The 16,561-nt window shown below is 41.6% G+C and overlaps 1 protein-coding gene across 1 annotated transcript in view; it reads left to right on the forward strand.

Annotated features, from left to right (window-relative positions):
• LOC127062034 (autophagy-related protein 16) overlaps nucleotides 1–16,561 on the forward strand; it is a 332,953-nt gene that overhangs the window by 294,942 nt on the left and 21,450 nt on the right. The window contains exon 9 of the mRNA XM_050989608.1: nucleotides 15,716–15,836. Within this exon, the coding sequence (XP_050845565.1) occupies nucleotides 15,716–15,836 (121 nt within the window). The remainder of the gene's footprint in view (nucleotides 1–15,715; nucleotides 15,837–16,561) is intronic.

The following is a 16,561-nucleotide window of genomic DNA, read 5'->3' on the forward strand; positions in this document are numbered from 1 at the left end:
CTTCTTCGGCGGACGCGGACAAATGCGAACAAATAATTATTGCAGCGAGACGCGAAAGCGAATGTCGCTTGAGGTGGGTAATGTCCAAAATGTCCGTAGAACATATTAATTATAACTTTTCGCGAGAGTAAAAAGGAAGCCTGTAAAGCGTGTTGGATGAGAGAGAGAGAGAGAGAAGCAGTCTTATAAATCTGAAAAGGAAGATGTCTAATGCGAATATCAGACTACCGTTTCTTGACACGATCGTTCGTTGTCACGTGCGTTGCCGTAACAACTGCCTGCTGTTACAAGCGGAATAATGACAAATCAATTTCTCGACAAAAGTTTGCCGGTCGATGATCGGCCATCCCCACTATGAACGTTCTTCTCGTCGACGATAAACCTCTGTCCACTTCCTTTTTTATTCTATTTAGATCTTTCGTATTCTCTCTCTCTCTCTCTCTCTCTCTCTCTCTCTCTCGCTCTCTAATTCTTTCTCTTTTTATGGTGCTACAACGCGTCACTCTGAGATCGCCCACGCCTTTACGCCGTCGACGTTGATATCGAAACAAATTATACTCCGCTCTCGTACAGTCCGCGATCGAATCGATGACCCAGCGGATTTTCATCATGATTTTCGCATCCGGATGACACGCGAGATCGTTCGAACGATACGATCATTGCGAATGTTCTCGCATTAAAAAGTAAAAGGGAGCTCTCGACGGGAGAGATAATATCGCGAGTTTAAAGGTTGACGAAAGAGCGATCGAGTTCTTGCCGAGTTCTAAACGTTCGATTTAGAAGCGGACTGTACGTTCGACGCAAAGACAGGCTTGATGCATGGGCCCGGTACGAACCGGGACCGAGTCTCTCCTTTTTTTCCTAGTCTCTGCGGAAAAGCTGATCTTGTAAGAAGTTAGCTTATGAGAGCGTATTAGAAATTCTAAGGCGTACCTGCTACCACGAGGTTGGTCGCAATCACTGGGAGTGTCTCAACCGTGCGCCAATTTATTAAGTGCATCTTCATTAGGATTAGTTCATTACTTCATATTCTATTTGTTCTCGAATCTCGTTCTTCTACGATACTTTTTCATTTTTCGCTCGAACCTACTATGCGAATGGAAATACACGGATAATACTAAAAATAACTCAAATCTGACTCGGACTTTGCAAGCCGACAAACGAGTTATGCATCGCGCGTTCTCCTCCTCTTCGTACGCTCCTACCGTGAACAAGAACGACTATGGATTCTACGTGTTTCTCTCGTCCCTTTGTTCTCTCTGCCTCGTGAATTTTGGATACGTTTATCTTCGCTCTCGATCGCACGCTCGCCAGCCGATCGGGTGTCACGATAAACTAAATATAATAATCGTATCCCGATTATCTCGATATACCAGCCGTAACAGAGCTACGATCTCGAGTATTAGAATAAGAAGTTACGGTAGGTAGTCGGGCCGAGACTATCTATCTGCTAGAAACGTTTCTCTTAAGCACGGTACATCAATACCACTCTCTTTCTCATACTACCTTTGAATGTTTCACGAGCACTCTCGTGTTTTCATGATAACGAGACGATGGGAAATCTTGTTATTTACTTGCGTTTCGTAATAATTTAGTTATCGAGCCAGAGAAACAAATAATTTCCGCGCGAACGAGTCATCTCCATTTCCATCGTGGAATCTTTTTTAATAGAACCTCGACTATCGATGCGTATATCGCACGTGAAGTAAAAACGAAAATAATCGTCGCCCGTCGAATATGAAAAACTCGTATATGTCCATACAACCGTACGTACAACGAGATGGTTTTTTCCAATTGCCCGTCAATTTATTCCGCATGCCCTCAATTATCAATATGCCGCGTCGACGTTATACACGGAAAACCAACGAATTCGAACTAGCGAAACACGAGACTTTCAACTCTGATAATATCTCGATTAGAAGAAGAGCATTTGTCGGAATTGCGAACGAGATCGATCACTCGCAATTCGCTTTTAACGATTAAGCCGACGTCTTCTTCCTTTATTCCTTTTTTTTTCTTCCTTTTCTTCATTTTCTATTCGTCCCCGTTCGTGTTGCTTTACGATATCATCCATTATTCAAAAGGTCTGAAATACTACGTACCGATAATACGGTCAGTTGTAACAATTAGCTATTATTACGATTATTGGTACAATATCTCTCAGTTAGCGATCCGCATAGAATGATAGAACAACGACATAATACATGTTCGCGAATTAGAGTTAATTACAGTGGCTTGTGATTATACTTCGTTCATTCCAAGAGGATAGATTACTCTCAAAAGAGCTTTGTTCGGAATCTCGACAGGCACTGTTAATAACTAACAGAAGGCTACTTGTGATTGTCCCTTTAAACCAACGATATCATTGGGAAATAGAATGTCATTTGTACTTTGACATTGTACGAAAAGATTTACGTATTAATTAATAGATGTTATATTATCGTTGTAACAAATGAAGTTTCAATCTTAACAAGGATACTCATTTTACATCCTATTACCTATATATCGTCTCTTGACCGAAAGCGGAAAAAACGTTAACCATTTACGGGCTAGCCGGTTCTCGGTCCTTTACTTCGAAAAAGAAAGAGAAAAATGAGAGGCTGCTCGTACCTTCTGGCCGCCGTTTGGAATTCGAAGGAGAACCGAGCGGCTTTTAAAGAAGCGGACTGGTTTTGGTGGACAAAAGCGGTTGTGGGTGACGTAAGAAGCCCAACATAACGGCACGCGGCGAGTCACGCTAACACTATTGACCCCCATTCGGTGGACCACCGAATCGTTACACGAGCAATTTCTTTGAGGAACTCAAGGGAGCTTGCAACGGAACGCATTCCAAGCAACGTGGAAGGAGGTAGAAAGAGAGAGAGAGAGAGAGAGAGAGAAAGAGAGGAGATTCTTGCTCGTAAAGGTCGTTCCGAAATGCAGAACAGTTATACTCGCAACAACGTACGTGTGTTTGCCCACGATCGGTCTTCACCGATACTAACGTACTTTTCCTTATCTTCCTTTTCTCGAAACGTACACGTATGTATGTACATATAATACGCGTGCTCACGACTCTGCTCGTTCGTGACGCAAAATTTTTCCACCCTTTTGCTCCTTTTCTTTACCTCTTCTTTATCTCTTTTTCTTCTTCTCTCTCTCTCTCTCTCTCTCTCTCTCTCGTTTTCTACTAGTTTCTCGTCTACTTCGTCTTCTTCCAGCACGCCTTCCTTTAACGCGCCTTCGATCGGAAACGTTTTGCACCTTGCACGGTTTCAAACCTAGAGAGAGAGAGAGAGAGAGAAAGAGAGAGAGAGAAAAGGTGTTTTCTATCAAAGAGACTGCCTCGCCCGAGCGTTAGCATGTTTCTGTATAACGCGAACTCCGGCTCGCCTCGAATATCGTTTTGTGTATAAACGCTCGACGTCGAAGGAGAGAATATTGGAATATTGCCTGCTCTACCCGTTCTTACCCTCTATTCCTTCTCTTACTTTCTTTAGCAACCGTCTGATTATAGCTGATTTTAATTGGAAACTCGGAGAGCCAAGATACCAATTCGTAATCAACAAGATTGTTACCGAGTCAGGCGTTAAGAAAATAACGTTGATCAAGGGTATACGTCAGTGCAATAGAATTACTTGATAATTATCGTTGTTCCCGCGAACGAAAAATATTAACCAACGACCCTTTCTTTTAGACGACGCCGATTTAAAGTCAACGACCGTCGGATGAGCTCTCTAGTCTAATTAACGCTTCATACCTGTCATTTAAAAATACGAGATGCCTGCGTTCCTGTGGTCGGCACGAAAGCTATTTTTCGGTTACCGCAAAACTTACAGAATCGACCGAGTCCCTGGACTCCCACTCCATGAATGTAAAATTACCGTATGTATAGTCGGTGCCGTTAAAACTACTCCGAGCCAATTTTCACCAGCGCTCTGAACGCACACGCTCCTCGTACAACTAACCTCCCTTTCGTTGAATAATTTTCACCTACGTACATACATAAATATAATACATAGATGCATATGTATGTATCGCAACAAATAGAGCACTCAGGTGGCCGATATCACCGTCAAATTAATCGTTCCATTGTTCGTTCAGAATCATTCGATAACTTCATGAGACCTAATTAATCGGTGCTAATAGGAGATAAAAGTCTGTAATGAATAGTGTAAGACGCTTAACATCGTGTCTTTATTATCAATCTGCTTAATCGTGTCTTTACGATTTCTTTCGGATATAAGATGAAAAAAGGAAAGAATGATGGGTCTACGATAATGGTTGAGAATAACGGTACGGCCATATGTCCTAGGTGAAAGATAGACCTGCAAAAGAGACCTGGAACGATCACGTTTAATCGTCGACCTTTTGATCTCGATCGATTAACGCACAAACGATCAATGAAGAAATTTCGATATAAAGGTGAAAAGAACATCGAAACTGTGGTTGTTTGCTCGTTTGTGGTCTCGGTTTCTCGTTTGAAAGAAAATGGTTCGCATCTCTGTAAACTCTCTCTCTCTCTCTCTCTCTCTCTCTTTCCTTCTCTTTCAGTTTGGATAGTGTGCGAATGCGCACGATCGTGCAATCCACGAATGAATTTGCATTAAGGTCGGAGCGCGGCCCTTCTACATCGTGCCGCCGAGCTGCTGCTTTTCCGCATTACCCACGTTTTTCCTCAACGACGATCACGCCCCTGGCATGCGGTTTCCGCACTCCATCTACTTCTCAACGACCTCCGCGCGGCGATGATACGACAAGAAGGTAGATCGGGCCACGAAAGAATTCCGATTCTCTGGAATTTCAATTATGTCGACCCTATATGTGTATCGAGAGATCCAGCCACGACGAGGACAACGAACGAGAAGTCGCTAGCGAATCTCTCTTGCGACCCGTCTTTCCTGCTTTTTCACGATCCTGTTGGTATCGACGAATTTTACATTTCCCCGGAGAAAGTGAAGAGCGATCGAGCACGAATTCTCTCTCTCTCTCTCTCTCTTTCTTTCTCTTTCTCTTTTTCTTTTTTCACTCTGTCTCTCTTTTTCTTTTTTTCTCGAAACGGAACCAATTCTAAGTCGAATACGTACCGTTGCTTTTTCGAGTATATCTATGAAAAGAAAAGATAAATAAAAGAAATAAAAGAGTGAAGCTTGTCGTTGACACGTGGCTTGTTCTTTTTAAAGAACCTCAACGTAGGTGTAAAGAGGAATGTCATTGTCCTATCAATGAAGTCCAACTCTCTCGCTAAGCCATGTCAAGCAAAATTTATTATACTCGTAATCGTAGATTGCACGACAGCGATTCACGCACGCTCGACATCAGCGTTACTTGGGAATTCGTCGCAGAGAGAATAAAGCGAACGTGAAGCTTGCGTATTTCGTTGTTGTCGTTGTTGTCGTCAACTCTGAAGAAGATGAGTACCATCAGCTTTGTCTATTTATACACGCCGTTGATATAAATGATCTTCTAGGTAAAACAGGAGAGGGATGTTGTATCGACGTAAAGTTGGACGATTAAAAGAAATTTATCGATGATGATTTATGTTCCTTGATAGGATTATCTTTATACCGAAGAAAATGAGATTAAAAGAGAAAGAAGGAGAGAGAGAGAGAGAGAGAGAGAGAGAGAGAGAGAGAGAGAGAGGAAGAAAGATAAAGAAGTAACGTACATCGCGTGTATTTAGCTTAGCGAACTATTTTCACGCCATTCGCGTTTACAACAACGAAACGGAAGTTTTCCTAGTTTGGTGTTACCCGCGGTTGGAATTTCAACGTGAAAACTTTTAAGAAGTTTCCAATAGCTGCACGAGTTGGCTGATATCGACCGATTATTTCTTCTGAAACAAAATGAACAAAATAAAAAAATAAGAACAGCTCATGGAAAGAAAAAAAAAGAAAAAAGAAAAAAGGGAAGAGATAGAAAGGAGAAAAGAGAATTGAGAAAAGAAAAAACTAGTCCGATGTGGTTTTTTCTTTTGTAAGGGGAAACGTTGCTTATCGATCGAACGTTAATTGTCCTTACACTCACGCGATGTATCACCATACGTAATATTTGCTTTACCAATCTACCTCAAACACACTCATTCATTCTCTCTCTCTCTCTCTCTCTCTCTTTTTCTTTCTCTCTCTTTATTTTTTCATAGTTCTCAACGAAAAGTATAACTCATTTTCTCTTCACGAAATGAACAATGCTCGAGGGAATCGCAGGGTATCGAGAACGAGAGCGTTCGTTTCACTCTTGGAGTTCGTCGCGTGAAAAGCGGACATCGAACTCGCAAACTAGCGCGTGCACGTAATTAGAATCTCTAGTTGTTTATTCTGTATCTTACGAGGAGTTGCTAGAATCGACGAATTTTATCTAAATTTGTAGTAAAAATCCAGATAGAGAAAGAGAGAGAGAGAGAGAGAGAGAGAGAGAGGAAGAGGAAGAGAGATGGAGAGACAGACATAGATCTCGTCCAACTTACGCGTGGTACGTGTGCAGTTCCGATAAGAAGAGGATCGTTCCGGGTATCGTCGTCGTATAAGCCGGCAGGTAACGTAGCATACGAACATGCTCTCGCGAAGGTGCGCGTGCGCGTGCACGCACCGCTGCGAGCTCGATGATAAAGGAAGAGAAGAATCGGAAGGAGGAAGGAGGATGAGCGTACAACGTTACCTGTGCGCGCGCGTACACACAACACGTGTGCGTGTCGAGTCGGAAACAAACTGAAGAAGTAGGAAGATATCGCGGGAGGCAGGTACGAGAAAAAGAGAGAAAAGAAAGAAAAAGAGGGAGAGAGATAGATAGATAGAGAGAGAGGGAGAGAGAGAGAGAACGATAAAGAGAGAGGAGGAAGGACGAAGCACTCGCTGCTACTAGCAGCGACTAGTTACACGTATGAAATAATCTATTATCTGGAAGGGGAGTTATCTGGTGCGGGCATTGAATCGCCAAGGCCGTAGAAGAGTGCCTTCGAAGAAAGAGAGCGCTGTTCAGAGCGGCTCCGAGCGAGACGAAGCGAGCTCGACGGTCAACGAACTTCTCTCGCGATGTCGACGGAAAGAGAGAGAGAGAGAGAGAGAAAGAAATAGAGAAAGAGAGAAAGAGAGAACGAGGTGAAGGAGGAGGGGAGGTGGACCGTACACGTACGTATGTATGTACATTGTACATACATGTACATACGTTGCAAAGTACGTAGAGCAGTCGACCTACCGTTCGTCCGCGGCGAGTTAACCGCTCGCTCTCTCCGTGCGTTGCCGCGGAACAAACTCTAAGAAATGTATTTTATCTTTCGTCCCTTCGAAAAGGGAGATCGTTCGAAAGTCACGATACCTCGCAATTATCGTCGATTCACCTTTCGATTATTTGCAACCTCGTCCGGCATTGGTAGATCATAAACCATCGTTGCTTGATTTCTTTACTCTCGATATATGTACATCGACGATATTCTGTAATATATCGGTCATAATTAAAGAACGATATCATGGAGAAAATGATGTCATTTCTTAGCTCGTTCGTGTAACATCGCTCTATATATATATATATATATATATATATATATATATATATATATACACGCACGCACACACAAACACATACACATACAACCGCAGCGGAATTTCAAGGCGGAAGATCACAAGAAGGCGTCGGTAGATCTTGTCTCGCAGTTCCTTCCTTTTCCCTTTCTAACTTCTCCCTAGTTCGTGCCATGTCGAAAGGCTTGATAATTAAATACGAATACCGAACGATACCGAAGGACCGATTAGGTCTTTAAAGACGTTAATTGAATATCGATTCGAATTATTCTTACAGCTTTGCTCCTTCGTCGTCTTTAGAACGTTTTCTCCGTCTTTCTCTTTTCCCTCCCTCTCTCGTTCTCTCCCTCTCTCTCTCTCGTACTTTCTGCTTCTCCTTCTCTCCTTATTGCACGACCCGTACAATGCTCGCCAGACGCCACGTTGTAAAACGCAAGGCGCCAGAGAATTATCCTTCCCTTCTTCCTCTTCCTCCTTATTTATCGCCGGAATTCTTTGTTGCCTTTGATATCCTCTTTTAGTTATGACTTATTCATTATGTTAAATCAGTAAACGACACGTTCGACCTCGCTTTCACGATTCCCTTCCACATTAACAAAATGGTTACTATCGCAGTAATAATCTAAATGAAAGTTAAAAAATGTCTAGGAATAAAATTATCGATAAACTCGAATGCCATAATGAAATCATTTAAAAAGATCTGCGTTCATGGAATGAATTAAAATAAAGCTTATGAAAGCCAAGCATTATTTTCGTTATTACACAAAGGAAACAACGATGCCGACGCGTACATCGAACCCATGAGTAATTAAAATAAATTCATTAATACATACATTATATTATCTCGTTCTCATACTCACGGGAATATTTATGCACGTATACGAATGCTAAAAATAATCCTCATTTTTTTTTAGACGAATATGTAGACAAAAACTTGAAAAACACGATGGAGATGGAAAACGATAACGGAAAAAAGAACGAGAATAAATTAAAAAGGAAATTATACAGAGAATACACCTTCGATCGTTCCTCGTAACGAACTGTTTCGAGATACTCCTTGATGTTACCCCGTTCATATGAGTACTTTGGCCGTGAGCTATAATAAAACTCGCTCGCACACATATTGTACGGGATAAATATTTGTGCCGTAACAAACGTAACAAGCTTGTTTTATCGTGCTATCTTGGATGCACGCAGCACTATTATGCGCGCATAATTGCTATGCTTGCGTAATGTAGGAGTTAATCTTACGTAAGTCCAAACCGTTTTCTCGTTTCTTTTTACCACCTGCAAAATCTCGTAGAATAAATCATTCTTGCGTTGCACAGAATAATGCGATGTTGATTTAGGTTCAAACTCGACCCGTAACCCGGAGCAATTGCCGTAGGTATGCATGAATATTTAGATGTTACATTTGACCAGAAATACAAAACATGAAAATGGATTCGCTCCCGAGAATGGAAAAATGAAACACAATGTTAACGAGGCTGTCGTGTTCATCCACGCTCTCACGTCAAATTCTTCGATTTCGTGAAAATCATCAGCGTTATTTTATCCAAGTCTTTTAATAGCGCAATTCCGGTGGCGGTAGACGCGTAACAATGAACAACGTCGTGATAATGCGATTAATTATACACACCGGTGCCAGGAGGATTTTTTTTTTATCTTTCGAGCGAATTAATTCAGGAGAACACATGAGAGGAGATCCTTATGCGTGCGCATTTGTGGATGTATATGTCTGTATAAGCATGAACTAGACGGGAGAAACGAGCACGAATCTAGATCGTGTTTGTGTGTATGCGTGTGTCTATGTGTGTGCGTACATGCATGTATGTGTGTGTGCATCTACGTATGAATGTATGTATGCGCATGTAGCCACAGCCCGAAGCGTTAGCGAGAGCGAAGTGAGAATCGCAGTGCGGCGAAAAGAGAGGCCGTAAAGAGAAAGCGCCTATGGTGTGTGTGTGTGTGGTGTGTATGTGTGTGTGTACGTATGTGTATGTGTGCAGTTTCGTGCGCGCGAAAAGGGGAACTTGGAAAGAAAGGGAAAGAGAGAAAGAGGAAATGGCCTTTTCCGCCTTCTCGACGTTGCAGCCTTGAAAATATAGGTTGACTAGACTCTGGGTAAAGGAGTTGAAGGAGGCGAGTGGTTGAATACTTGGGTCGCACCCAAGTATTCTTCGATAAAAGCCTCCGAGTAGCTTTGTGTCACGGCCCCACCCCTCCATGCAAACTTTTCCTTTCGATGCAGGTACGTAGTACCTACTTTTTGCATATTTCGTACACGCGGCTTCGACGATTCGAAATTATCTTTTACTTTGGGAAAAAAGAGAGACGTTGAAACTTAATCCTCTTGTCTCTTCTTCGCCATCGTAGCTATTATAAATCGTAGAAACACAAATAACATTTTCCACGAAAGTAAATTAATAACAAGCTCGTCGTCGTCGTTGTCGTCTTCGTCTTCGTCTTCGTCTTCGTCTTCGTCTTCGTCATTGTCCTCTAGTCGGAGCCGTCGTGCACAAGATCGTCTTTCCTAGCTTAATGAATTTCTCTTTTATAAACGGGGAAAATACTGAAGAGAAGCGTACCGAGAAATCGAGACAAGCATGGGATCGTAAATGATAAATCCATCGGCTAGTAAGAAAAATGAAGAGAAACGAGCAAGCTCATTCGAGGAAGAGGTCGTCGTTTCTATCGGATACTCGAGCATCTCCGAGCATTCGCGTGGTAGGACTATGCTCGAGATCGTAGGGTGTTCGTCCAATGAAACGTATCTACTTAACGATCGTTCCGCTACCCCGAAGATCATAGATTCGCAATTAGACTGAACGCTCGGCGGACGATGTGTTGCCGCTACAACGGCGTTTATACTCGGCCAAATCAAACGGAACTAAAGCAAGCCAATGCCGATATATCGGGGTAATTGGAGTTTCAACGTGACCCTCGAGCGATTTTCGTACGCGTATTCAGTCAGTGACGAAAGCTTTTCGCAGGCACCGCGGCTCGCAATTATCCCTCGTATAAAAAGCAACAACAGTTACGCATGCATCCCGAACACAAATGCGATAATCAGCAGCTATTTTTATCGGTTCTATCGTAATATTCGTTTCTATTAGTTTCGCTTAACCGGCCAGTTGGATTATTCCACTTATCGAACGACTCGTATATTCTCGCGAAATTATTGCCACTCGTGGTACGAACGTTACGATAAATTCGATTGTTATGAGCACCGAGCGAATATTCGAATTACTCTCGCAAAATCCGTAATATCGATAAAGTTATGATACCATTCGACGGATGTTTCTCATCGTTCGTTTATCTATGGTCCAACAAGCGTTTTCAGTACGAGCTCGAGAGTCGACGACACGCATGCGTACTAAAACGCATATAATACCATTCAACTTCAGGCGTCGACGTCGGGAAATTATAAAAAAATTCTCTCTACTCCTTCTTTGTTCCTTATCGATCAATATCCTAGAGTATCGTCGTTATAATCATTACGCCGCTAGAAATAAGAAAATCATGTCCGCGGGAAAAGATCGCTAACGCTGATCGTGGATCATATACCGGTTTTGAAAGAGCGCTATTAACTTCGCGTAAAATTTACGTGTCTTGGTATTAATCACGGTAGGCGTATTAATTTCTTCTACGATCTTAAATTAGCAACGGTAGTTTACTTCACGGATAATCATAATAAATTTTATCGCGAAATGTCACGACGGTTTGGATCGACGTCTGTGTTCTCCGTTTCTTTCTCTGTTTCTCTTTCCCTCCCTCTCTCTCTTTCTCTCTCTCTCTCTCTCTCTTTCTTTCTCTCCCTCTTTCTCGATCTTGACAGTAGAAGAAACGATTGCTCCTTTCCTCGTAAAACAAGCAAACGTCTTTGTCAATCGGACGTAATTATAAATCGTCCCGAACCGCGTCCAGCAGCTGCGGGCGAGTGCACTCGATCGCTGTGTTCCGCTTCAGGGAAAACGGTTGCGATTGCGGTCTCCGCTAACGAAGTGGCAGTGAAAAACGATGAGAACGTTTATATAGGCAAACCGTCGCTTCGCGTGCAGGTACATGTACATGCGTACTGTCTGCAAACATTGCTTTGCGCAGGGCATATATGTTCCTCGTGTCCTACGATGCGAGACGCTTTCTACGAAGGTATCGGTAAACGATTGACGACGCCGAGCCAACGACACCCCATTTGCTTACGTCCTCCTACTACCTTTCGAGGTACTACTTTTCTCCGTAGACGCCATAGCTACCTTCCCCGTCACCACGAAGATCGGTCTCTACCGTAATATCGCATCGTTTTATTTATGGGAAAAAAAAAATATGAAAAGGCAAATGTGAAAGAATATATTTGAAGAAACTTTAGAAACATTAGTACCGACTATTTGAGACAACTCTAGTAACAATTTCAACAAATTTTCGTTAAGTGAGTTCGAGAAATGAAAATTTACTTCAAAGTGTTATTGATAAGATAATGAATGAAAGCTATACGAAGTGAATGCTTTCAAGAGCATTGTCTGTGTTCTCATTATAATACCGCATTCAACTTTTGTTTCTTTGAGGAGACGCAACCCAAACGTTTATTACATTTCTCTACTATGCGCATTCTAGAGTCATGATATAAACAAATAAACAAGAGTCATTTGCGAAGATTGAATTTTTCATTTCTCAACCCGTCTGAATATAGCAATGTTGAAAAGGAACAAAAAATCTTGGCAATAGAATTCTTTCTTATCTCACTTTATGTAATACGTCTCCTTTAAGAAGCAAGCTTCGGTTTTGTTTCGGTTTGTTTAGAGTAAAGTGTGGATAAACGATTTAAGTTTTTCTTCTTTCTTTTTCTTTCTCTCTCTCTTCCTTTCTCTCTTTCTCCCTTTGTCTCTCATCCGTTTTATAGTCGTAGTGCTTTTCGGTAGAGAGTCTCGCACTCGTACGCGCTCTTTAAAAACGTAGCGAAACACGGCGAGCAATAAAACGGAGGTCGCTAGTTGTTTTCCAGGAAGGTTACCGGCTCCTCTCCTTCGTGCTTTTTACCGTCTTTAATTGAACCTCCGTACAACTTGAAGGATCTCGTCCATTCTTCCTCCCGTGTCCCCACCCCATTACTCTTTCTCTCTCTCTCTCTCTCTCTCTCTCTCTCTCTTTCTCTCTCTTTCTCTCGTGAACCGCGTTCTCGCAGCAAGCGCGTCCGGAACGTACGCACGACTATTCGCTCTCTCGATGGAGCATCATAGGACCCACGAAGGAGTTTATGATTTTATTGCGAACGTAAGACGGCTCCGTAAGAGAAGAAGAGAGCTAGTGCACGCAGCCAGGTTCACTCATAAAAACGACGATATCAGCCGCGTATTCCGTATACCTCGCTCTGTATCTTCCTAGAATGATGACTCTCACTGCGCGTAGATGCGAAATAAAAGGACGCTGCATCGTCCTACGAGCATTATAATGCTCCCTATCTCTCTTTCTTTCTTCGTCAATCTCTCTTTTACCTACAAAGAGGATGAAGGAAGAAAAAAAAAAACAGGAGCAAATTTATCTCATCGAATGTCCTTCGTTGACTCACATCCTCGTTTACTCACGCTGAAACTTTTGATACCTCACCGATAAAAGCTTTCCTAAGCATATACATTTTTTAGATATTAGCTCGATAACGTCTCATTCTTACTACGATCAATTCCTTCTGATATACGTTCTGAATTCATTCATCCGACGATCTAGATTCTACTTGAATTGATTAATGGTTATTCACGACGCCCATAGAGGTACGGAAAATTTCCAGAGGAAAACTCAATGAAAAGTTCGACATCGATATAAAAATTCCAACTTTTTCCTCTTGTAGAAGAATAAAAAAAAATTGGGGGGAGAGAGAGAGAGAAGGAGAGAAAGAGGGAGAAAATGAAAAGGGAGAGAGGTTGATTGAAAAAAGCGAGTGTACTCGGCCGTTTAACGTACGCTGCTGAAGGTGGATTCACCCTCGCACTTTCCACCAACTTTTCGAGACATTAGATTATGGCACGTACCCTTCGAGTCCCTTCGAGTCCTCTCTCTCTCTCTCTCTCTCTCTTTCTCTGTCCTCCCTTCCCTTTTTTCTTTTTTTTTCTATGTAAGAAAGAGAGGAAAGTTCTTTCTCAATGATGCAAGCTAACCTTTCCACCCTCTCTTTCTCTCCTCCTGTGTTTCTTTCATGGTGAAGCCATTCCGGCCAAACTTCCGGGCCATTAATTTACATTAGGACATTTTTCAAGAGCGCGAGAGCTCGACTACGGTTGTGCACGTTAAAATTGGCGGTCTTCTTTTTAACATAGTTCCCTCTTACACGGAAGAGCCCTCGAGTCGTTCGTTTTCTACTCCCTTTCCCTTCTTCTCCCCTCCCCAAACCCTTCTTCGCTCCTCTCTTTCCACTACTTTTCTCTTGTCGATGTCGCGCTCGAACTCATCGTCCATTAAACGACGACGACGATGACGACAACGACGACGACGACGAAGAAGAAGACGACGACGAGGACGACTTTAGAAAAATGAGAATCGAAACGTTGATATATCCGATCGAATCGAAATTTCATTAGCTCTAAGTTCACGCATACGTTCTCGTCTTCTTAAATCACCGTTTATCGTCAGTGTTATCAGAAAAATTGATAGACTCATAAATATGTCTGTCGGTTATCGGTTGTACATATGATACGTCGAGCTATTTCATATCCATGATTATATGTGTATATTTATGTACCTGTGTGCATGCATTCAATGTTTTAAATTTGAAAAGTTTAAGGTCGTAAGAGAAAAAAATTCTCTTAGAAAATGTAATCACCGGCATGCCTGTATAAGCATCGTTAGATTATTGTACCGACGCGACGAGCTTCCGACGCCGATATTATTTATTAACTCGTAAAGCGGTCAGGGATATTAATATCAATGACGTCGCCAGTAACGTTGTCTCGTTATGAGCTGACGTGATTTAAAGAGAAGAAAACGAAATGAAGAAGGAGAGAAAAAGCGACATATAAAGAAAGAAACAAAGAGACAGACAAATTTCGCGCGTTAAAATGTTTACGTTCGTATGCTATGCTGCGAGCGACGTTTATTACACGCGTGTCATCGTATGTGCTATTAAAACGAGGATGAAAGAGGAGTGGGGATAATACCGCGATGCGTATATCAGCCACGACGTTGAACGCCGCTGTCCGATATCATGCATGCTCGTCGCAACGACGATTCGATATGTCATCGAGATATCGATCGGTAGCGTAAACCGTTCCTCCATGTTTATGAGATCGTTTATATATCGAGATGTATGTACGTTTGTATGTATGTATGCATGTATCTAGCTACTGATTCTTTGTCATCTGTTTGACATTAAAAATAAGAAGCTTATATCTGTGCGTGTGTGACCGGTACATACGTTAAAAACCGGTACAATAAAAAAAAAAGAGAATCAACGAAAACAGAAGAGAAAGAATGAATAAATAATACAATGGGTTACGAGTCGAGGAAAGAAAAAAATAATAAAATCCTATAATTGAATATACAATTAATCTCAGATACGTAATGTGATAAATTAAAAAGAAATAGATAAATCAAATAATTTTAATGTTTCCTTTATGAATGATAAAATCTTCAGGGGGATATCGGGGTCATTGAATTCAGACCGAAGGAAAAAAACTTGAAAAATAACGTTCTCTCGTTTGCCGCGCAAGAAGAATAACGTTCTAACGTTTCTTTATAAAAGCTGGTCTGCTTGCGAGTCGCACGGTCCACGTTCATTTCCCATTTCAAACACGTCGATACTTGCAAGCGAGTTGAAGTCGACGGTAGAAAGGGGAAAACCAACTTATGAAAGCCCGTGCACCAACTAACGAGTCGCTTTCAAAAGTTTAAAGAAAGACTTCAAATACAAAGCGTCGGCTAGCAGAGTTCTTCTACGGCGACTACTTCATATCGACCGTATAATCGGTCTCTTTCTCTTTTCTCCGTTCGTCGGTCATCGATGCCACACCTTTCTTTTAAATTATTTGAGACGATAAAGGGGATCTTTGCTCGCGAAATAGTCGAACTCTCTCTCTCTCTCTTTTTCTCTGTCTCTCTCACATTCGTCCCTTCTCGTTGGACCGATAGAAATTAATCTGATTTGATCTCGTGCCGAGAACACTGTTTTCCAATATTACTTCGCGCTAATCTCGGAGTTTCCTCTAAAAGGGCTTTTATCATTTCTGTTTCAGCACACGCTCACGGGTCATTGCGGTAAGGTGATGGCGGCCAAGTTTCTTGGCGAACCCTCAAAAGTAGTTTCGGGCAGTCACGATCGTACTCTCAAAATCTGGGACCTACGTAACAAGGCGTGTAAGTTGAAGAAATCCTATGTGTTATTTGTCTTTTCCATCGGATAATCATAACAGTCTATATTTGAATTTATGAACGCGAACATTGCACACAGTTTTTACTACAAAATCCATCGATTTAGCAAATAATCCGATTTCCGCGAGACAGTTCGATACGATACAAATAATCCGCATCAAAGAGTTGGAATAGTCTGTTCTACGGTTGGAACATTTTGATGTTCCTCGAATAATTTAATTTTCTAGAATAAAGGCGTGAACTAGATTATTTACCACGTACAAAAGCATTCATCACGAATTCGATCAATATCTTGCATGTAGAATCGTTTCGATGAATGTATATTATATCTATATACATCGATGAAAATGAAAAATTTTTGTATCTTATCGAGCGCTAAAATTCTCTCTGCACAGTTTTTGCCTTCGCATATTGGTAACAATGACATACACACGCACACAAAATAAAAAAAAATCCAAGAAAGAAAGAATATCGGAATATCTATCTTTGAAGCAAAAATAATGCACGTTGCAGCGGTATTCCATTATTTCTATTACTTGTTTTATAACGCGAGCATTACAATAGATTGAAACGTGAAATATAACGTGTATAAAATTATTCAGTATGCATACGATGTATATCATCAACGAACTTCGCTGTTTTAATGATGTGGATCGAATAAAAATCAATTCACCTTCGTATTCTTCATCCCTCGTCGACCACTTTTTCGT

This window comes from Vespula vulgaris, chromosome 2 (assembly GCF_905475345.1).
Source record: "Vespula vulgaris chromosome 2, iyVesVulg1.1, whole genome shotgun sequence".
Taxonomy (NCBI): Eukaryota; Metazoa; Arthropoda; class Insecta; order Hymenoptera; family Vespidae; genus Vespula; species Vespula vulgaris.